The sequence below is a fragment of the Triplophysa rosa genome, linkage group LG21, assembly GCF_024868665.1.
Source record: "Triplophysa rosa linkage group LG21, Trosa_1v2, whole genome shotgun sequence".
NCBI lineage: Eukaryota > Metazoa > Chordata > Actinopteri > Cypriniformes > Nemacheilidae > Triplophysa > Triplophysa rosa.
The window spans coordinates 11052447-11076545 of NC_079910.1; the positions used below are offsets into that span (position 1 = coordinate 11052447).

At 39.1% G+C, this 24099-nt stretch overlaps 1 protein-coding gene across 7 annotated transcripts in view; it reads right to left on the bottom strand.

Annotated features, from left to right (window-relative positions):
• The window catches only part of kcnab2b (potassium voltage-gated channel subfamily A regulatory beta subunit 2b), a 51179-nt gene that overhangs the window by 26649 nt on the left and 431 nt on the right, over nucleotides 1-24099 (bottom strand). For 2 of the 7 annotated variants that reach the window (XM_057362983.1, XM_057362985.1), the window contains exons 2-3: nucleotides 21722-21811; nucleotides 15496-15626 (exon numbers count right to left, since the gene is read on the bottom strand). In XM_057362983.1, coding sequence (XP_057218966.1) covers nucleotides 15496-15572 — 77 coding nt within the window. In that variant the 5' untranslated portion in view covers nucleotides 15573-15626; nucleotides 21722-21811. Of the gene's footprint in view, nucleotides 1-830; nucleotides 1754-10651; nucleotides 13089-15495; nucleotides 15627-21721; nucleotides 21812-24099 lie in introns of those variants that run through there. The other 5 variants (XM_057362980.1, XM_057362979.1, XM_057362984.1 and 2 more) reach the window with 4 other exon arrangements.

The window sequence follows — 24099 nt, forward strand, 5'->3', positions numbered from 1 at the left end:
TACTATGTGACACTTACATATTAAAAGTTTTGAATTTCTTAGCCTTAATGATAATGAGAGAATCAGACGGCTGATAGCAGCACTTCTCAGGTACAGTATACAGTTGCAGATTAATCAGGAAGTGGGCGATCCTCTACATTACCTTTGCACGGCTACAAACTAAGTGCCTTTGATGTACAATTATGCAAATTACATTATGGAAAAAGTAGAAGGGAGGTTGGATTACTTTAAACTACCATACCACACTATACTGTAGGGAGGAGTTACAAAAAAACCATGGGCCATATGCGTGCTAAAAGGTAAAAGTGAAAGAGCTCTCTGTGCTCCCACATTGCTCAGCAGTGGAATTTGATCATACAGTATCATCTCAATTACATACAAAAACCATGCTAATAGTTTTAATGGGCAATGACAGAGGTTCTGCTGTTTGGAAATCTCCATCCCTCCATTTAAACTGAGACCAGCAGAACAATGTGTCCACACAAGTTTAGTCAGTTTATCAATTGAAAGACTTGAACTTTAATGGTGGAGTTATGGAAGCCATAATGAAAATCTGCAGAAAATGCACACTTAATACACAAATGTGAACGTTAAGAAGAGCAATAAAGAGACACCACTTATAAAGATCATAATTATATTAGAACATATATTTAATTATAAAAAAATGATTTGACCCTCAATCACCACCAGCTCAACCACGTTTACAACCCACTTATGTGTCATTTAAACAATTTCTTACAATTTATATTAATTTAATTGCCAGAGGCAGGAGTGCAAAGAAAAAAATCTCTAAAAATGTTCAAGAAGACCAGGAAGAAACAGAGACCTACCGATATTTCATGCCAGTTCTCAAGCAGTGGTCACCAGAAGATGGCATATTTTGAACAGACAAATGACCCAGGCTTCGGGCCACCAATGCCACGGTCCTGAACTTGCTTTTGGTCCCCAAGCTGGGGCTGTTAGTGTTCTGTCGGTTCAGTCTGTCTTCCGTGCTCCGGCTTACCGCTCTGTGGTCCGTGCACACAAACGACACCTGCATGCTGACGGCGAGCCCCTGCGGACAGCCTTACCACAACGAGAATTCAAACTCTTAGAAGAGCAAATCGTTTTTAAAGTCTCTCAGAAGGCACCAGTGTTGCGACCTCTTACAGAAGAACAAATAGCTGAAGTTTTGTTTCTTCTAGTCCTTAGGAACAGGAGGTGAGATGTTTAAATCGATTAAATCTATTAAAAAATGGATGTAGTCTGAAGAGCTTGTAGAGCGTGTATGTCCATGTGCTGCCTGTATGAGCGCATTATAGGCAACTCCGTGCGTCTGTGTGTGTGTTAGTATGAATGAATTCCAGCACTGTGGCTCAGCAGCAGCCCGTGAAGCCGTGGACACCAATCACATCAACACAAAGCACATGGGGAAATTCCACATCCATCCATGTCACACTGCAGAACATCAAGCATGTTTATTGGGTCTCCTGTCTGCACTCCACGATGAGTCGCTTGTCTTTTTACACCACTTTCTCCCGCGATGCTTCAGTCGCTCGAGTCTCTTCCACCCTGGTGGCGTTTTATTGATGTTCCTTAACAGTTTTGTTTGCTTAGATAAACATCTTATAATGTTGCCCACGGTGTACTGAGCACATGCATAAATGGCAAGCGAGAGAGGGAGAATATCTAAAAGAGCATGGCATAACAGTGTGTGAGAGTGAAAGTGAGAGTGAGAGCGAGAGCGAGAGAGCGAGCGAGAGAGAGCGCGAGAGAGAGAGAGAGAGAGAGAGAGAGAGAGAGAGCGAGAGAGAGAGAGAGAGAGAGAGAGAGAGAGAGAGAGAGAGAGAGAGGAGAGAGAGAGAGAGAGAGAGAGCGAGAGCGAGAGCGAGAGCGAGAGCGAGAGAGAGAGAGAGCGAGAGCGAGAGAGCGAGAGCGAGAGCGAGAGCGAGAGCGAGAGAGAGAGAGAGAGCGAGAGCGAGAGGAGAGAGAGAGAGAGAGAGAGAGAGAGAGAGAGAGGAGAGAGAGAGAGAGAGAGAGAGAGAGAGAGAGAGAGAGAGAGAGAGAGAGAGAGAGAGAGAGAGAGAGAGAGAGAGAGAGAGAGAGAGAGAGAGAGAGAGAGAGAGAGAGAGAGAGAGAGAGAGAGAGAGAGAGAGAGAGAGAGAGAGAGAGAGAGAGAGAGAGAGAGAGAGAGAGAGAGAGAGAGAGAGAGAGAGAGAGAGAGAGAGAGAGAGAGAGAGAGAGAGAGAGAGAGAGAGAGAGAGAGAGAGAGAGAGAGAGAGAGAGAGAGACGAGAGAGACGAGAGAGAGAGAGAGAGAGAGAGAGAGAGAGAGAGAGAGAGAGAGAGAGAGAGAGAGAGAGAGAGAGAGAGAGAGAGAGAGAGAGAGAGAGAGAGAGAGAGAGAGAGAGAGAGAGAGAGAGAGAGAGAGAGAGAGAGAGAGAGAGAGAGAGAGAGAGAGAGACGAGAGAGAGCGAGAGAGCGAGAGAGGAGAGAGAGAGAGAGAGAGAGAGAGAGAGAGAGAGAGAGAGAGAGAGAGAGAGAGAGAGAGAGAGAGAGAGAGAGAGAGAGAGAGAGAGAGAGAGAGAGAGAGAGAGAGAGAGAGAGAGAGGAGCGAGAGCGAGAGAGAGAGAGAGAGAGAGAGAGAGAGAGAGGGAGAGGGAGAGGGAGAGAGATTGAAGGAGAGAGAGAGAGAGAGAGAAAGAAAGAGAAAGAGAGAGAAAGAGCGAGAGAGAGAGAGCAAGAGAGAAAGAGAAAGAGAGAGAAAGAGCGAGAGAGAGAGAGAGAGCGAGAGAGAGAGAGAGAGAGAGAGAGAGAGAGAAAGAAAGAGAGAGAAAGAGCGAGAGAGAGAGAGAGAGAGAGAGAGAAAGAAAGAGAAAGAGAGAGAAAGAGCGAGAGAGAGAGAGCAAGAGAGAAAGAGAAAGAGAGAGAAAGAGCGAGAGAGAGAGAGAGAGCGAGAGAGAAAGAGAAAGAGAGAGAAAGAGAGAAAGAGAGAAAGAGAGGAAGAGAGGAAGAGAGAGAGAGCGAGAGAGAAAGAGAGAGAAAGAGAGAAAGAGAGAAAGAGAGGAAGAGAGGAAGAGAGAGAGAGCGAGAGAGCGAGAGCGAGAGAGAGTTTTGGAGTGTTGGAAAGGAAAGTGGGAAGGTCCAAACTCATGCTATGTTGTGTTAGATCAGCTCGTACCTGATATACCACACTGCCTACGCATGACAGAATGTTCAAGGACGAAACACAAATCTGTCATGAGCCGGAGTATTTAACGCACATGCTCATAACACAATATCCTACCAACAAGGAAAAGAAACTACAAGGACACTTCATCAGAACAAAAGTTTGACACATTTGACATCACGCATGTTAAATGTCATTTAAATATGAGTATTCTCACATTGTCCCGACTGCCGCTGCTCTGAGAATGAAACTAGTAAATCATGTCTATTATACAGTATCGCCTGATCTGCAGTTACATTTATTTTGATGCAAATAAACTACTATACAGCTGTGGAAAAAGTTAAAAGACCATTTCAAAATTATTTTCAGTTTTTCTAAATTTACTATTTATATGTTTTTAGGTAAAATTATAATTTTTGTTTCATTCTGCAAACTACTAACAATATTTCTCCTGAATTTCAGATAAAAATATTGTTTCTATTTGCATTTATTTGCAAAAAAAGGACACTGGAGAAACACGTCATAATAACAGAAAAATGCTCAAATACTGCCAAAAAACAAGTTCAAGTTCACATTTAAGCAATATTTGTACATGTATTTAGGAAAACTAAAAAAAATCTCATGCAATAACCTTGATACATTCAATTGTTTTACAATAGTTTCCATGTGTCTTGTCATGCTGTGATTTTTTGACACTGGACCGGAATGGCCGCAATACATCTAAATGCTGATTAAAGGAAAATTTGGTATGGTCTCTTATTTTTTTCCATGACTGTACATACAGTATATAAATAGCATAATGTAACATGAATAATTAACGTAAAATATTCTGCATTATTTCAAGGTCATTATCATGTGCAAGTAAATTTGACATTGACCAGTGACCACATTACCTTCTTTTCAAAATGAAAACACAACAAAAAATCTTTTTGCATGAGGTTAGTAGCTGGAGAGAACGCAAGCAGTATTAGAAAAAAATTACTCTTGAACAAATAGCAAAATGTCTCTGTAGGATTGTAAGTCAGAGATCGGAGGGAAAGCTAGAAGTATAAATAAAAAAAATCTGTAAACTAACTCCTGCGTTCCTTAGTATTAATGCATACAACAAACATACCACCAACCGTAAACACTCTGAGACGAGCTCTTTAATAATCTGACACGCAAATGACACACGTCCCCCTAGCAAATTACAGCTCGCTTGTGCCCTAAAGCATCTCATAAAACCACTGAGTGATGGAGCGACTGCCCAGTTTTCATACGCTCGGGATTAGCCGAACACATGTCATTCCACCTCTAGATGAAAGGAAGTGGACAGGCGGCTTAAGTGAACGTACAGCGTTTCCTGAATGGCTCGTTGACACGCACCTGCCTCAGAACACAAAGACTCTGACAGTAGGCTCGAGTGATGCGGCACTGTGAATAAAAAGGGGAGAGAGAACGATCCACACTTTATCATGATCACAAATGTATTTGTGTGTCACTGTGACCCTGTGCAAAGATTAACCTGGAATCTACAAGTTTTACATTTAGACAACAGCCCATAGCAATGTCCACCTGTTAGTTGTTTCCCATTCTGCCAGTTGTTGTAAATCAAATCAGTCATCACCGCTACAGGTAACAGAAAATGTCAGTGCAGTGGATGCACAAGCCCTAATTGAATTATCATTACTGAATGGAAACCTTTGCTGTAGCCCATTATGAGTCGCTGCGCTCACCAGGAGACGTGACCTTTCTAATGAGAGAGGTGGGGCGTGCGAGGTGTACTTAGGGAAGAGAAGGCAAACGCTCATGAACGGTAAGCATGACTGTGTGTTAAGGGCTCTTGTGGTATAAAGAGGCAGCGGTATGGTTAAAAATACATAATAATAAATTGTAGTATATGTATACTTATATAATACACATATATATACTGTATAATTTTGTGTAAAATAGTTTCAATAGTTTTAGATGAAGCAGGCCTATAGCATGTGATTCAACCTTTTTAGGGTCACTAGACAACACAAACAAGGGCACATCAAACACCATCAAGCCGTTCCTGTCTTGCCTTTGATTGGAAGCTGAACTACCGACTTATCCACAGTCAACTAAGCTCTGGAAAATCCACTGGAGTCGTTCAATCATCTGCCTCAGAGCAGAGCTCAGTCCCTCTCCAGTGAGCCTCACGACAGGGCTCCTGCGCTTTCATCACAAGCAAAAAACAAGCAAATGTGGGCAATAACTTCTCACCTGCACAAACACTCCTTCACTGTGTAAAGCGCATTGACAAATAGAAATCCGTTTCAAATGACAAGAAATGATAAACATTTCTTTAGATCTGAGATTCATACATTTATAAAAACAACACATTTTGTATTCAGTTTCTATGACATTTAGTGTTACTTTTAACACAACTTGTGTTGTCCCTTTCAATTATTTTACACAAAATCAACACATAGTGTGTTGAACAGCGTAACAGCAACAGTGTGTTAAAATTAACACATCCTTTTTAAAGGGACAGTTCACCCAAAAATAAAAATCCTGTCATTATTTACTCGCCTTCGAGTTGTTCCAAACATGAATACATTTCTTTGTTCTGATGAACAGAGAGAAAGATATTTGGAAGAATGTGTGTAACCAAACAGTTCTTGGACCCCCACTAACTACCATAGTAGGAATAATTACTTTATATTTTTTTGTTCTGTTGAACACAAAAGAAGACATTTTAAAGAACAGCAAACAGTTCTGGGGGAACTTTTGACTACCGTTGTAATTTTCTCTACTATGGAAGTGAATGGTGGCCAATGTGTTCAACCAAACAAAGAAATTCATTTTGGTTCATTCAGGTTTGGAACAACTAGAGAGTGGGTTCATTTTTGGGCGAACTGTCCCTTTAAGAGTGTACATTAAACAAAATCTTAGTAGACGTTTCTTTAAAATATTTTTACCATTTAATGAAGCGGTTAATGCTGTGAATTAATACAGCAGAATGGAACAGAATATCAGACTGAGCTTGAGGCTTTAGATATCTCACCAGGAACGCACCAAACAATTTCTGACTATGAGGAAAAAGTACATTGTGAACCAAAAATGCACACATTTTCTCAAAGTGACATAAATGAACAGTTTAAACACAGTAGAGTAGAGGCCAGATAACAGTTAGTGACTTTATTAAAAAGCACAAGCAAAAATCTGAATAAAGAGCATTGTTAACATAAAACAGGTTTTGACATGTAAATAAAGTTGACATGTCATGCGGTTTAACATGCTACACATGCTATCGTAAACAATTTTGAACCTGGTAATACTTACTACCTGGTAATAGCAGGAAACCCATTTGGAGAGAACAGCATTGTTTTTTTCTTGCTCGCAAGGATTTGCTTTTTGGCAAATTACAACTTTACCATTGGTGTAGGCTTTGCTGTGAGACACTTTTTTGCTGGACCTTTTTACTATTGTACATTTGTACAAAGTACCTGAAATATTTCTGTATTTGTATTTAAAGTTAAGGCAAATTATTTGGTTAGTTTTGTTGACTATTCTGTGAATATTTATTCAATGTAAATTGTTGTTGTTTAAACCCAGCAGGTGGATAGCATGACAATTACTGCAGTAAAGCACTGACAATTACATCTACATATACCAGCGGCTGAAACTGAATGCTGCTGTGCTGGTCAGCAAAGCAATGTGAAGAGTGTGAGGATCAACAAATTCCATAAGCTTCTTCCAACTAATCACGTGCACAGAAAGCGCAATTAAAGCGTGGTAGGGGAAAAATCTGCATAGGTCTGCAAAGGTGCAGATGTTGTGAATCTGACAGCCCTCCTGATTATATGGCCCTTACTGTACATACTGTATATGACCAATAGTATCTGGACACAAACTCATCTAATGAACAGGCTTGGCTATTTCAGCTAAAGGTATATCTTTCAATAAATGGTATAACATTATTATGCAATATTCTCATACCCACATTTAGAGTAAAATAGGACACTTTTCTGTTCCATCTGCTGCCCAAGGTCCATAAAGATGTGTGGAACAATTGTGGAAGTTCATCACCAAACATCAGCACCTGACCTCACTGATGCTCTCGTAACTGCTGACTCAACATATCTTCAGAGCAAATTTGCTATCAGTTACACACATCCAGCCAGCAACACAGGATGTAGTGCTCTTAAAGGACAGTAGTGATATGGAGGAATTGCTTTTCTACATGACGGCACTCCCATTTCAAGCTGACAGTGCACTGCGGCCTGCGGTTCTCCCTATGTTCCATCATTCATCATCTTAAAAACGAACTGCACTTTGTTTAAAACTAAATGTATACCGCCTGGTCTTTTACTAGGCAGGCACTATAGTCTGCAGTCAACTGCTTGTTCAACAGAACAGAGAAAAAGAACATTGCTTGCAGTTATTAAACAATAAATGGTTTAAATGTTACGTGCACATTTTAAAGCAGATTTGATGCTGAATGCTACTGTACGTCCTTTGGAATCCATAGTGAATATTTGTATTTCTATGGCAACACGTTTACAATTGCAAATGATGAATGTGAATACTTATTCAATGCAAATTTACAGTCAGTGTGGCGAATAAGAATTCAAGGTTTTTTCATAGCAAGCAGAAACTTTTCAATTCTCTCAAGGTCAAAATGTCTGTGTGTAGCCATTTTTTGGTACGAATGTTCCATATGCTTTCTGGACAAACTCCCTGAGATCTTTGGGTGAGATGAGGACGAAATCTGACCTTGAACAGAACTGACATAAATCAACCAATGTATGTATTTATTTATAATTCAAGCTGCAAGCCTTCCTCCCCAGACTGTAACCACATTTAATCCAGAGTTCATGCCCTAGGGACGAACACGGCATAAAAAATTGAAGGGAAACACAGAAGGAAAAACAAAGAGACAGAATGAAGCGCAGCATTTAATTAAAGGGGAAATAGAGCAGAAAAGAGATGTGCTTGGTTAGCTCTACAGAACGACCACAACACAGACAGAGAGAGAGAGAACACCTCTCCACTGCACTAAATGACGTATTAGTCATTACTCTTATACGGTTAACAAGTCTTGGCCTGACAGTTAATTGCATTGTGTTGTAGGACCATGGCAAAACACGGTGACATCACAGGACGGCTGACTGAATGTCTTAAATCCATAAAAATCTAATCTCAAGTAAATGTTATAAATGGATCACTAAACATGACAAATGAAGAGTAATAGCTCCGCTTCTGGATAGAAACAAACTTTGCGGCACACAATGCCCATATGATGTGTGTTTACTGCCATCTTGTGATCACAAATAGCGCAACAGCTGATAAGATTGTGCATTACTCTCTAGCCTTTACTCTGTGTACTTATTCTGCCTTCACATGGTCTTGGAAATTCGATAATTCCCACTTCAGCCCGGAAGTAGCGTCTCGATTTAGTAACATTGTAAGTATTTAGTAACATTAACAAAACATTAATGTTACTAATAGCAAGAAAACATTACAAGTATCTGCTAACATTAAAAGAGCACCGTTCCATAAATTATTTCCGGGTTTAAGTGGGAATTATTATGGGTGTTTTTTAGACCGATATGACCACTGATCTATATAAATGACTGGATTGCTCATGACGTCATTACACTGAAGCTACAATGTCTTAAGCATGTAAATGGTTAATTATTTAAAGTCGTTTAAATTTTCGCGTCTTACTAGCTATAGAGCGAGTTACGTTCATGTTCATTACAGTAGCGTACATATCAGATCAGCAAACTCCCGATACACCTCATCATATGACAAATGTGCTTATTCTGAAATCTATATACAGATTATGTCACGGTCCTACCTTCTTGTTTATTCCTAGTCGTGTGGCAGGATCGGGACAGAGCCCTTAGGTTTTATGTGAGAAAGCCATGAGTTGTTTATGTTTTGACATCTCATGTGCTTTCTCATGTCTTGTCATTGGCCCCGCCCCTCTCGTTTCATGTATTGCTTCCCTGCCGTGTCTGATGTTTCCCACCTGCCCTGTGTCATTATCCCTCGCTTGTCTTGCCTTTAAAATGCCCTCATGTTTCTTTGTCCTGTGCTCGTGGATTGTGTTTGTACTTGCGTTCTATGTCTTTGTATCCCGTGCTTAGCTGTTTCTTGTCCGTGGACTGTGAGTTTTGTGTTTTACCCTGCCGTGTTCTGTGTAAGACGTTTGGTCGTGTTCTTTAGTTTAGTTTTTGCTGTTCTTGTTTTTCGTTTTGCCCCCACGTGGGAAGTATTTTGGTTTCTGTTTTTTAGTATTAGTCCTGTCTTCGTTACCCCCTCATGGGTGTTTTGTTTCTTTATTTTAAATAAATTCTCTGTTAACCCCTTCACCTATGCCTGCCTGCATCTGGGTTCTCTCCCTTGTCAAACCCTGACAGATTAATACAGGCTGTATGTGTCCTTTAAGTCATGAAGCTTTATTTCTAAACAATTAACTTACATATGTGCCAGTACAACAGTGTGCAATATACACTCACCTTCTATATATTGATTTCTGTATGTCGCTATTCTGCCCAAAATAAACATAAACATTGGAAAAAAACATCAGAAGTAACAACTAATTTAAACACACATGTGAACTGAAAATTATCCCATGCCTAATAAGCTGAAAAAAGGGTTATTTTAGATCGTCATTTTGACTGTAAGTCAATGGCGCTCTCTGTCAGTTGGGCATACCAAGATGGCGGCGCGATGACTTCCGGTGGCTTTACCTCCTGCCATTGGTTTAGTGTTCTAGGCGCAATCCAGTCATTTATATAGATCAGGGTTAGGATATGACAGATCCTATTTACATTGCTGAGCATTTCGTTAAGCCTTAGCCAAAACAACTCGATAGTGTTATACGACCGGAAATCAGTCTGTGGACTCTGGCATCGCAAAAGCTCACCGGCGCCATCTGGTGCAACTAGCCCATTAACGCGGTATCAATATTCATGGTTTGTAATATCACTGTTATTGTCAATACCAGTACATTGTGACATCCTTATGAGTAAAAAACACATTTCAAAGATCTTACTGTATGTAATTAGAAAAGGCATGAAATAACAAAAAATAATCACAGTTTGACCTAAATGGGAAGGCATGGACACAAACTGTTGAAATTCTACACCGCTTCTGTCAAAACACCAACCAACTGTCCTCGATCATCGGTGCAAGGACCTTCAGTCTCTCGAATTCCAAAACCTCCAAGGACCATGTTTAAATGGCAAGTTGTCATAGAAGTAACTGACATTTCTAACCGTGTATAAAAGCAAAGCACTTAATCCAGGCCAAACAGCTGGTCCAGGCCCCTCTGTCTGTGCTTGAGACTTGCTATTTTCTCTGGATGACTCAGATACACACAACCCAAATAAAACAGCCTCCATGACACTTCCAAAGTAACAACAACAGACACACTGCTTCATTAAAAATCACCCAAGAACACTATTAAAGAAATCACAGTTTTCCAAATAATTATTCAAGGATTTTACAAAGAACCTCAACCTCAGAATTTCCACCAGACACTTACCTATATCTCATGCCAGTCTGGAAGGAGATTGACTCTTGAAGCGACACTCCATTGGTTCTCAGGAAATCCTCCAGGTTTTTGAGCTGGGCGGCTGCCCGCACCTCTCTCAGGCTCCTAATCTCACCCAGTTCTCCCCCGCCCTGCCGCAAAGGGTACAGGCCCTGGTCGGACAGGTAGCGGTCGATGTCGCTCCGCATGCTTTCGCTGAAGGACAGTGACAGCATCTTGCCGCTGGTAATGCTGCTGCTCCTTCGTACCGTGTTACCCGGCGGTCCATTCTTGGGGATCTGTTCGGAAGGCACACTCAGTTGGCGGCCGGGACGGTGGCTGGTGTGGCCGGTGTGGCCGGCGTGCACAACCCGCACGTCGGTCAGACTGCTTCTGTGAGTGGCAAACATGCCCTGCGACCAGGTGACCCGGTGCCCGACGCTGAACTATGAGACTGCGTTTCCCACAGGCGCAGAGTTAAGCATGACAGAGACCAGCAGACTTGTGCAAGTCAGTGGCCTTGCTTTAAATAGCGCCCGTCTCCCTTGACAATCAACACCAAACTCACACCTCCATGCATTGTAATCAGATATCGTGAACCCACCCTCCGTCTTTCCATGTGTGACCCAAACACCATGGCAAATTTAAAGGAGTAGTACACCTTCAAAATGAAAATTATGTCATCATTTACACGCCCTCTTGTCGTTTCAAACTTGTATGACTTTCTTTCTTCTACAGAACACAAAAGAAGATATTTTGAAAAATGTTGATGACAGAACAGCACAGCCCCCTCATTCACTTCTATTGTATTGACACAAAACCAATGCAAGTGAATTGGGTGGCTGTTAACAACATTCTTCAAAATAATACCACATGACATATGACAGAATTTTCATTTTGAAGGTGAACTACTCCTTAAAACAGAAAGATCTTAACAGAATGCATTTGTGTGCTCGGGATGGAAGCGAAACTGGAATTTTGTATGCATGCATGCTCAAGCAACAGAAGTGAGTAGACATTCAGGAATTCACACGATCCAAACCCTGCTGCAGTTGCTGTGGAAGACATGAGGGCCAGATCTATTCAGCATCTAGTCAGATAAATCAACCAGGAGTCAAAAAATAGACTGGCACTGACCCCAACAAAGGCTGGAATTCTAAAAGCAAACAAGACATGATGTACTTTTCACTTATAATTATAATACAGCACAAATAGAGGCCCACTTGATAGGTCATATATGTTCTTGTTACGCTAACGCTAACGCTAACGCAAAGGTCATGGGTTTAACCCCGAATGGAAAACACATATGAATGCACTGTTGAGTTGAATTAAAGTGCTGCATAAATGTAAAAACATTCTTACATGACAACAAGGGAAAACTATTGATCAAAGACATTTAATCAGTTGTTATAGATGCTTTCAAAAATGATAACAATTAATCAAATCTGTCAGATGATAAATCTTGATAGTAGAGATGCACTGATATTAGCCAATAATCGGTATCAATAAAAGTACATTTTCATAGTTTAAAAACAGTCGATGATCAGGGCCGATATAATGCAATGAATTTGTGCTCTGTATAGACCGTTTCAACAAACGCGCGCACGCCTGACCCCCAGTTAACTTCCGGTTTGTGTTTGGCTAGTGTCTACTGATATAACTATTTATATTTTATTTGTATTATTATTTTACTGTATAGTAGTTGAATTAAATAAACGATTTGTTGAATTTTGTTATATGTTCATTTTATTAAAGAAACAATTTGTTGAATGGGTCCTGTAGTTCGGTCTCATTTAAACAAACCGTATAGTACACTGACATCTAGCGGTTGAGCTTGGTATAGGAGTCTAAATTCAAGATACTGGAAAGACAAGTTAAGCCAAGTAACGGTTCTTCTCGGTTTCTTTTGATTGTTATCAGAAATATTAGGCACTCTATTGTTTGTGAATGTGTACCGGAAGTTCAGTTGGGGTCACAAAAGTGCACATGCGCAGTAACATTTGTTTATGTTGTTAAGATGAAACAGTCTATACAGAAAATGTATAGCCATATTACCAGTTTGATGTTCAATATTAATAGTCATTATATTGATTAATTACATTCGGAAAGTTAAGAAATATTAATTTAATCTTCAGAATCGGTAACGTAGATATCACTCTGAAAAAACGGCTATTGGTATCGGCTATCTCCTAAACGATCTCCTTTCCACAGTAGCCAACTAAAAATGCACACCTCCAAACAACAATAAACTGAATGGTATTTATTCAGAACTATCTACCCTGTATAACCTCAGAAAACCAGAACATTTTTAATAATTTACTTGACATGAACAACATAACATCCACACAGCACTGTTACCTGTGTTTACTTTTTCATAATTAAAGGGATAGTTCACCAAAAAATTAATATTCTTTCATCATTTGCTCACCCACTTGTCGTTTGAAACTTGTATGACTTTCTTTTATCTGCAGAACACAAAGGGATATATTTTAAAGAATGCTGGTAACCAAATAGCTGTACCCATTGACTTGCATTGCTGTTATGTCTATACAATTGAAGTCAATGGGTACCGCGCCATTGTTTGATTACCAACATTCTTCAAAATATCTTCTTTTGTGTTCTGCAGAAGAAAAAAAGTCATACAAGTTTTAAATGACTTCATAATTGTCATTTTTGGGTGAACTATCCCTTTAAGACTTCAGCAGAATTTAGAGCAACTTAAAGCATACAGTAAAACTAACAACAATCGTGCCTCCAAGCCTAGGACAGCATGTACAGTATATGTCAGGTCTCATTTGATAAATTCTAGCCTGCTTGTTCAAATCTCAACATCTCAAGACAAAGTACAACTCATGAGGGTCTCTGAGGGTCTCGAGAGTCAGTTATGAATGGAAAAAAAGATGATATTTGATTGGATTCAACTTTATTGTCATTGTGCCGAGCTAATAAAATGCAAATTACTCGCCTCCCATAAAACGTCTATCATAAAGCTGTAAATCCAGAAGGTTAACAATACTCTACCCTCTGCTGCTTCTCCACAGCTTAAAAAGTCCGTATTTGTTTTTCCTCATAACTAAAACATCACGGTGCAGAACAGTAGACCAAGACACTCGACTGTGCTTATTTGAATCCAAGCCCCACTCACCGCACCTCTGCCATGCATATTCCCATAGCCCGGGACGGGGCTGTGGTTGTGAGCAGAACCACCATGCAACATCCTCAAGCACGACTCATACCCATCTTAAGTTCTGGCTTTGTACTCACCCGGTTCCGTGGAGGGCGAGTGACATACGGGTTTTGCACTACGCTGCTCATCTGAAAACTTAAAGCTGGTCCACACACAAATGAAGACAGTTTTCCACCAAACCTGAGAGCGCCTGATATGAGACTAAATGACAGCAAAGCTCCACCCCTCGACAAAATCAAACGCCAACCACTTTTGGCGAATGTCGTCTGTAATGTTTGCTGAACCTATTACGGTGCAAGAATGCTCTGCAAACATTAATTATTCAGGACAGCTTGTGCTCTAAAAGCCTTAGATGCTATAGCACAAAAAAGAGGACTAAAAGCCATTTTTTCTCCTGTTTTGTGCGAGTACAAAATTTTGAAGATACAACCAAACTGAGCAGCGAAGAGTGGCCAAGTCTTACAAGATAAAATGGATTGTACTGTAACAAAGAATATATCAGGAGAAAACCTACTTCTAACAGGGTATTCCTAACCGGTATATGAAAATGGATAGAAATACCATATTGTATATATAGTAGAATAGAATAGATGCACACAGAGGACAGAAACTACTCAAGTGAAAATGTTAAGCAGCTGAACGCAGATATGCTTTAGATAAGACAGAGGCTCAGATTATGCATGCGAGTTGAAATAAAACCCAGAAGACAATTTAATTCTTCAGAAAGGAAATGATGAGTGCTGTTCACAGCAGCCTAATACATCAAAAAGCACATTAGCCTTTAATACGTTTATATTGCTTGTGTTAATTACAGTGAATGTTGCATCCGTTGCTGTTATTTCTTATTTAGGACTCCAGGCTCGCCTTTAAAACAGAAGCATCTATTATTTAGCAGAGACCCTTTCCAAGTGAAGTCACATCCACTCTAATTATATAACTCATTTCATAGGCCGGCACGTATCTGCACTCCTTTTTTTTAAGACTGAAACTCTACCGAAATGTCAATATGCAAGATGTTTCACGAACTATGCAGAAATCATTTAGAAATGCTACCTCCTGTTTTAAAGATGTTTATGATAAGAATAGCTTTCACACAGATTACCAAAATCAGGAATAGCCACAGTATTGCTCTACAGAATGCTGCTGATGAATATTGAAGGAACGGTCTGATCTCACAGGAATTCGTAGCTATTTTACGAGGTGGCTCAGGCGATTAGTTATTATTAGTCAATCAAAACAACCCAACTGCAGTTGGATTTTTATTGGAATGCACAATAAAAAACATGATTTTTGAGTTATCTGCTTTTGCAAATGAACTATTTAAATATAAATGCATAATATAAATGTAAGAATCCTGTGTGGCAAAATGAAACAATCTACTGTTAAAACAACAGACTATGTGACTATATGAAATATGAGTATTAATGAAAATTTCATGTTGTCAAAATGAAACGTCCTGTCACTTAATCTTATCTTACCTTTAATATGTATACATTTTATATATTTATATATTATATATATTATATATATAGTGTTTCTTAAAACAAATATGACAATGACATAAACCTGTACACTTCTGGTTTTATTTCTTTAATTTAAAATTTTGATCTAATATAAGTTGTAAAGAATGTCTGTCAAAACTATAAGACTGTGAGAAGGATCTGCTCACGTGTAGTTGATGCCAGGAGAGTCCGTCTGCCGGGTGGAGAGACGGGCAGGAGAATCTGTGTTAGGTTCGGGGTACATGGAGCCGTGAGGGAGGTGACACCAGCTGACCGGCCTCACTCAGACTCTCAGCTTCTGTACAAGAAGAAAGTTAACATCAATTCCAACTTAACTTTTTACAAAAAAAAAAAAGATAATTGATAAATTAAAACTGGATGTACTGGACATTTAGTGGAGGTGCACAAATAAAAATACAGCATGATGCAGGTCATCAGTCTAAAAGAAGCATGGCCAATAGGTGGCGCCAAATACAGTTTCCCACATACAGTAAATGCAAGTAATACAACACACAATCGTTTAGGAGACCATCGGTTCAGGGGCGTAGCTACATGGTGGCCACGGGTGGCCACGGCTACCCCTGAATGATCGACAGCCACCTATCTGGCCACCTCTGCTGTGCGAAGCAGTTTTAAGATGTGTGTCGGAGTTTACAGAGTGCTGCGCAGATCATTTATCGTATGCACTGAAAGTAACGCGAGAACATTATTCTCGCGTTAATATGATGTCATACGCTGATGCACTGACGCAAACAGTCTGAGCGCTATAGCTGAACAGCTCGCTTCGTGACAGTGTACTGTCTGTGTACCATGGAAGTTCATCGCGAGCAGAAGGATCAGGTCAGTAAAATCAGTCTTGTTTAACTGGATTGCATTCATTAATTACATTTTCGCGAAAGTTTAAGTTGGGGTACAGCAATGTTTATTTTCTATAAAAAATGCTAACTTACTTCAAATGATAGCTAGCAAATTATTTTAAAATAATGTTAGCACATAAAAGCATTGCAAATAAATTGTTTACGTTCTTTGTGTATGTTTTTGACCAGCAAACTATGTGTAATGAAGAATTGGTTTAAATTACAGTAGAAGTTAAAGAATTTCTGTCTGTAAGNGATTTTTTGGTCACCCTAATAAAATCACTGGGTCTTACCTGGCCACCAGTAAAAAAATTCTCGCTATGCCCCTGCATCAGTTAGACTTCATAAGAGCTCATTTACATCTTTGTCGCATTTCTAATTTGACTAGAATCGTCCTGCCATACAATTCTGTGCCATTTTGTTCCTGAAAGCAGACAGCTAAGCCATACTAAACATTCTTATGTTGACTTCAAATCTTGTTGTTCTCAAACGTCTTCTGGGCTAACAACAAACATTTGACTGCTATAACTACAAAACAATTGTGCCAAACAGCAACACGAGGTGTCAAACAGTAATCCTTGCGTGTTATTTCCAGCATACTGCTTTTATCAGTAAACAAGCGTGACACTGCCGTTGAAAGCCTGATGGAGTCCACATGCTGTCTGCTCACACCGCTTAGCCAACTGGCTCATCTCCAGTCTGGCACAATTTCACCAGCAGTGCATTATAAACTGCAGCGCTAAAACCTGCAGGAAGGTGAAGTGAGAGAGAGTGAAGGGTGGACACTTTACACGGCTCTGTGTGGCAGGTGGAGTACAGATGCTACTGCAGAGTGATGCAATGTACCAGAAGAAACGGAGGAACAAACAGAGGGCCAGAGAGGCTTGTGGGTTATAGACACTTAATGTGTTCCTTACTGTACATCTGTCACATTCAAGAAGTTCCAGAGTCGAACTTAGGAATAAACAGAGAAAAGCTTGCTTTAACCAATAATATTATCAAGACAAATGCAACAACTTACAATATCAGTACTGTTAAAATCAATATATTTAGCTGTGAGTTTTGACAAGCTTTCAGTCTAAATAAAAACTATTTGTGAAATCCTGGGTCACACCCTAAAGAGCCTAAATCGACCTCCTGAAATGTACACGGACGATTAGGTACATTTTACCAGTCTTTATCGCATCACTTATCTTGGGCCTCTTGTATCAGAATACGTATCATATCTCAACCCTGTGGTAGGTCTACTGCTTAATTCACCTTAAGTCTGATGGTTAACTCTGTGGTTTTGGATGACCATGTGACAAAGAGGCAACGGGTTCAATCTGGCCCTCGATATGTTTGCTGAAGCGTCCGCTGAGCGGCCAGGTGGCATGAGGTAGCAATCACCCCACATGACCTCAGTACTCACGGCATCAAATCAGTAAAATTGTTACAAAATATGAGAAATCATGAGCATGGTCATACAGAAAAAAATCGCATACACGATACTATGTGTCACGTGTACAGCCAGGCTTAAAGTGCTCATACTATAACTATGTGTGTTTAAATACATCAAAAACGTTCTACAGATAATCCGATACGTGAACTTATAAATAAGTTGTTTAGGCTGTGGGTGATTTTATTTGGTATTTCAAAATAAGGAAGTGGTGCCAAGTTTTCATTAGGAATAAATCCTAGATGTTGCTTTCCTTATCTTCAGTTAACTACAAAATCAATCATAATTGCCTGTTATAGTGTTCAGACAAACAATTACAACACTTCAAATCTCACAGTTCTTCTGTGCCTATAAACCAGAGATAGGAGGACATTCATTTGATTGGTTCTTATTCCGTGCATGGAATTTTTTTAGTTTTCTTAAAGGGATAATTCACCCCAAAACATTTTTTTGTAAGTGTTTTGCTTAAAAAAAGTCATACAGGTCTGGAATGACTTGATGGAAAGTACATCTGAACTATCCCTTTAAGAGATACCTTCAAACAGAAAAAGATTTAATAAGCCACTATGCACTTCTAGTCTGTGTTTCACCTCCTTCACATGAAGACTTCCCATCATCAACATAACGTTTTCAAAGTTGTAATACGTTTTAAGTTTACCTTAGACAAGCAGATTCATTGATTATAAAAGGAGCAATCTAGTTTTGCAGTGCTTGCTTCCAGTACAGGTGACTTAATAGAGAAACGTGACGAAAGATTTGATTAAAAAACATGCCATAAGACAAAACCTCCAGTCTGTGGCAATTATATGAGATACACATGGCACGCAACCCTTTAGCTGACCCAAACTCTACAGTACCAGACCAATTCCTGATACAGACGGCAGAAAGTACAGAAAGTCTTGATCAATAACAAATTGTAAATTGTAGAAAAAAGTGTGTTTAACTCCACAGCCCTACTGTACATTAACATAATTGAAATAGCATGATAAATAACAGAAACTTGAAATGCTCCCTATCAAATGATAGCTAGCAAATTATTTTAAAATAATGTTAGCACATAAAAGCATTGCAAATAAATTGTTTACGTTCTTTGTGTATGTTTTTGACCAGCAAACTATGTGTAATGAAGAATTGGTTTAAATTACAGTAGAAGTTAAAGAATTTCTGTCTGTAAGGATTTTTTGGTCACCCTAATAAAATCACTGGGTCTTACCTGGCCACCAGTAAAAAAATTCTCGCTATGCCCCTGCATCAGTTAGACTTCATAAGAGCTCATTTACATCTTTGTCGCATTTCTAATTTGACTAGAATCGTCCTGCCATACAATTCTGTGCCATTTTGTTCCTGAAAGCAGACAGCTAAGCCATACTAAACATTCTTATGTTGACTTCAAATCTTGTTGTTCTCAAACGTCTTCTGGGCTAACAACAAACATTTGACTGCTATAACTACAAAACAATTGTGCCAAACAGCAACACGAGGTGTCAAACAGTAATCCTTGCGTGTTATTTCCAGCATACTGCTTTTATCAGTAAACAAGCGTGACACTGCCGTTGAAAGCCTGATGGAGTCCACATGCTGTCTGCTCACACCGCTTAGCCAACTGGCTCATCTCCAGTCTGGCACAATTTCACCAGCAGTGCATTATAAACTGCAGCGCTAAAACCTGCAGGAAGGTGAAGTGAGAGAGAGTGAAGGGTGGACACTTTACACGGCTCTGTGTGGCAGGTGGAGTACAGATGCTACTGCAGAGTGATGCAATGTACCAGAAGAAACGGAGGAACAAACAGAGGGCCAGAGAGGCTTGTGGGTTATAGACACTTAATGTGTTCCTTACTGTACATCTGTCACATTCAAGAAGTTCCAGAGTCGAACTTAGGAATAAACAGAGAAAAGCTTGCTTTAACCAATAATATTATCAAGACAAATGCAACAACTTACAATATCAGTACTGTTAAAATCAATATATTTAGCTGTGAGTTTTGACAAGCTTTCAGTCTAAATAAAAACTATTTGTGAAATCCTGGGTCACACCCTAAAGAGCCTAAATCGACCTCCTGAAATGTACACGGACGATTAGGTACATTTTACCAGTCTTTATCGCATCACTTATCTTGGGCCTCTTGTATCAGAATACGTATCATATCTCAACCCTGTGGTAGGTCTACTGCTTAATTCACCTTAAGTCTGATGGTTAACTCTGTGGTTTTGGATGACCATGTGACAAAGAGGCAACGGGTTCAATCTGGCCCTCGATATGTTTGCTGAAGCGTCCGCTGAGCGGCCAGGTGGCATGAGGTAGCAATCACCCCACATGACCTCAGTACTCACGGCATCAAATCAGTAAAATTGTTACAAAATATGAGAAATCATGAGCATGGTCATACAGAAAAAAATCGCATACACGATACTATGTGTCACGTGTACAGCCAGGCTTAAAGTGCTCATACTATAACTATGTGTGTTTAAATACATCAAAAACGTTCTACAGATAATCCGATACGTGAACTTATAAATAAGTTGTTTAGGCTGTGGGTGATTTTATTTGGTATTTCAAAATAAGGAAGTGGTGCCAAGTTTTCATTAGGAATAAATCCTAGATGTTGCTTTCCTTATCTTCAGTTAACTACAAAATCAATCATAATTGCCTGTTATAGTGTTCAGACAAACAATTACAACACTTCAAATCTCACAGTTCTTCTGTGCCTATAAACCAGAGATAGGAGGACATTCATTTGATTGGTTCTTATTCCGTGCATGGAATTTTTTTAGTTTTCTTAAAGGGATAATTCACCCCAAAACATTTTTTTGTAAGTGTTTTGCTTAAAAAAAGTCATACAGGTCTGGAATGACTTGATGGAAAGTACATCTGAACTATCCCTTTAAGAGATACCTTCAAACAGAAAAAGATTTAATAAGCCACTATGCACTTCTAGTCTGTGTTTCACCTCCTTCACATGAAGACTTCCCATCATCAACATAACGTTTTCAAAGTTGTAATACGTTTTAAGTTTACCTTAGACAAGCAGATTCATTGATTATAAAAGGAGCAATCTAGTTTTGCAGTGCTTGCTTCCAGTACAGGTGACTTAATAGAGAAACGTGACGAAAGATTTGATTAAAAAACATGCCATAAGACAAAACCTCCAGTCTGTGGCAATTATATGAGATACACATGGCACGCAACCCTTTAGCTGACCCAAACTCTACAGTACCAGACCAATTCCTGATACAGACGGCAGAAAGTACAGAAAGTCTTGATCAATAACAAATTGTAAATTGTAGAAAAAAGTGTGTTTAACTCCACAGCCCTACTGTACATTAACATAATTGAAATAGCATGATAAATAACAGAAACTTGAAATGCTCCCTACACCCAAGTGTTGTATATTTGGATGCATTTCAACTGTAATGCTTTTAACTCATAAACACTGAGAGAAGCTGAACCCACAAAGCTGAGTCTGTACTTTAAAAAACATAATGGACAGGGATATGAATTTAGCATGCAATGGAATAAGTGGGCAAGGTGTACTTAAAGTTTAGCTACAGCCACTGAAACTCAGATTCACCTATTTTCACATGCTCCAGGGAAGCAATGTTCAGACAAAAAGTTTTGAAACAGAAAGAGAGATATTTCAAAACCCACAGCTGCTAAAGTATTACATGCTAAATCACAATACCTCACTTTCAGAGAAAACTCCATAACTCAATATACAGTATATGGTGTATCACAACCCCATGACCGCAGTAAGCCAATCACAGCACGGAGTTTGAACCGAAGCCAAACTGTGTGAAAGTGAACTGTTATCACCCATAAGAAACTGCATATCTTACATGTGTGGGATGCATTAGCATACAAATAAACATGAAATACATCTTTCTCAGGCATTATCTCACATTGCCAATACGTTTCCCACAAAACAGGATATGATTTTAACACGCGTAGCATCGTAGAACGCAAGGTTTCATAAAGACATCAGAGACGCATTTCTGCCTTCCGTAAGTATTTTGCTTAAAACATGAAAACAGACACAACAGACAAATAGTCTCTAGATGTAGAATACAGTATATAAGAACACACTGCAGTTCTGCACTCACCGGTGTCTTGCTCAGCACTGCGTCTTGCTGTCCGATAACTCCAGCTTGGCTTTCACTGTAGAAACGCAGATGGGCTAAGCAGAATCCTCTCTGAAAGGTGTAAGATAGAGAAAGGAAGAGACAGACAGGGAACGGAAAGAAAGGGAGGAGTGCGCTCAGGATGTTGCCGCTGCTTTGGCTTGCAGTAATGTATTCCTCTCCAAACTCAGCAGTCTGCTACTCTGGCTATGCAGATCATCAACCCTGTGTATGCGTGTGTGCTTGTGTGAAGATGTATTTGAGGGTGAAATACACAAAAACACAATAAACAATGCTGATGTGCTTGTCTGAGTGTAAATTAACATCGAAGCCATGAAGCTATTGGACTGATATTTGAGAGTCATTCTACAAACCATTGTTATTTTTGTCTCTTTTATACCCTGACAAAAAACTAAAAAAATGCAATAACTTAATATAACTTTTTTCTTAGCTTTTTGGCCTGTCCTCAGTCATGTCTTTCCAAAATTTTCTTGCCATATATGCGAGTACATATTTTGTGTTGGAAACAAAATAAATGGAAATAAAGTCTAGGATTCTGTCTTTATTCTCCTTTATTATTATTCATATTGGAAATATTGATAATGACAAAGTAATAATTTAGCACAATGTGATTAATTCAAATGTAATGTAAGACTAACTGAATGTTTAAAAATGGTAAATTATAAAATGTATTCTAAAAATTAATTCAATAGTCATTTATGACAGCTGCAAATAAAGACTGTGAAATTTAAAAATATATAAATTACATTTATAATTATGCAGATAAATAATGAAACAAAAGAAAATATTTCTTGAAAGTATTAATACAACACAAATGTATCTTTGATGTTTTTGCTGTAAAACAACTCTCATCAATTACATTTATACTGATGAAAGTGTTTAGAGCTCTAGTCTGGTAACTTAGAAAAGTTTAAACACAACATTCAAAAGTTACCTTTAGCATAGCTTTTAACTGCACTTCACAGAAAAGATATATGGTGTGTGCACAAACATGAATCATCTTACAGGTTCCACCAGGCTAAACTATCACTTTGCCGCAGGGACACAGAGGTGAAGGAACACTTTCTATAGATAAGCTCTGGTTTCTGTCTGCACTGTCTAAAATGACGCAGCATCACAGGGTTTGTTCCATCCAACTAAACATTCAACACTTCACTGAAACTCTCACCCAAGACTCAAAGAGCATCACTTGAAATAGAGGTGATAGCTGCTGAAGGTGATGGCAGGCAGAGCTGAAGGCCCTGTCCTTGAAGTAGTGAGACAGGAATGTTTCAGTTCTCTCTGTCACTTCGGCTCGCACCGATCTGTGGTGATAGACTTGCTGGAAGCAGCCGAAGTCTTTCATGTCATGGCACTTACGTCACGCAAAAGGGAGAATGTGATAACAACAATTCTTTGGAGCTGTAAAAAGTTCAACTAAATATTTATGTGATCAGAACTGTAAAACACAGATCTATTTTAAACTCTTCTGTCCACAGTCAAAGGATCTTTACATATAAGACAGCCTTGCATTCTGTATTTTGTTCCCAAGAAACATGTGCAAAAAACATGGTTCAAGGTTTATAACAGTGGTTGTGCATAATGCTGCTTTAGCTTGGCCATTAGATGAGGTGCTGAATGGACAGCTGCTTTCATCAGTTTTCTCTGGACCGCGTTTAAAACAAGTGTCTTTTAACCAAGGTCAATAGTGTTGAGCAAAAAATACCATGACTGGTGGCAATATATACTATATATAAGTGCTGCCTGTCATTGCAAATTGAATTTCAGTTATATTTTTAAATGACTCTGAAATCTGAAAACAGAAATCTGATGCCTATTTTACAACATATACTATTGAATCCATGAATTACATTAAAAGCATGGAAACTTCAAACTAATAAACTAGAAATATGCTATATTTTGCAAATATTCATATCTAAAATTGCAATACACATAGCACAAAAGTAAAATCAACACACGTGCCAGAGCAATGTAACCATAACTTGTTCAGTTTTTAGTATTATAATGTCAAATTGCATTAAAATCTTTTTGAACAGTTTGCGTTAAAAGAGACCACAGACAACATAAAAGATATAGCATCACTTTAAAAAATGAAATATGACAACCTAGGGACCCAATGACCAAAGAGTTTAAAGGTATAATGTTCAACTTCAGCTCTAATGTACTGTACAGCTTCACTTCACACAGGAGAGGAGAGGACAAGGAAATGCTTCCATAAATTATCATCGTTTGCAATCAGGTGAGCTACGCATTACATTGAATATAATTGTCGCTAAGGCTCCCATACAGTAAAATGTTTGTGCTATTTGCCATAGGCTATGCATAGTTAAAAATAAAAT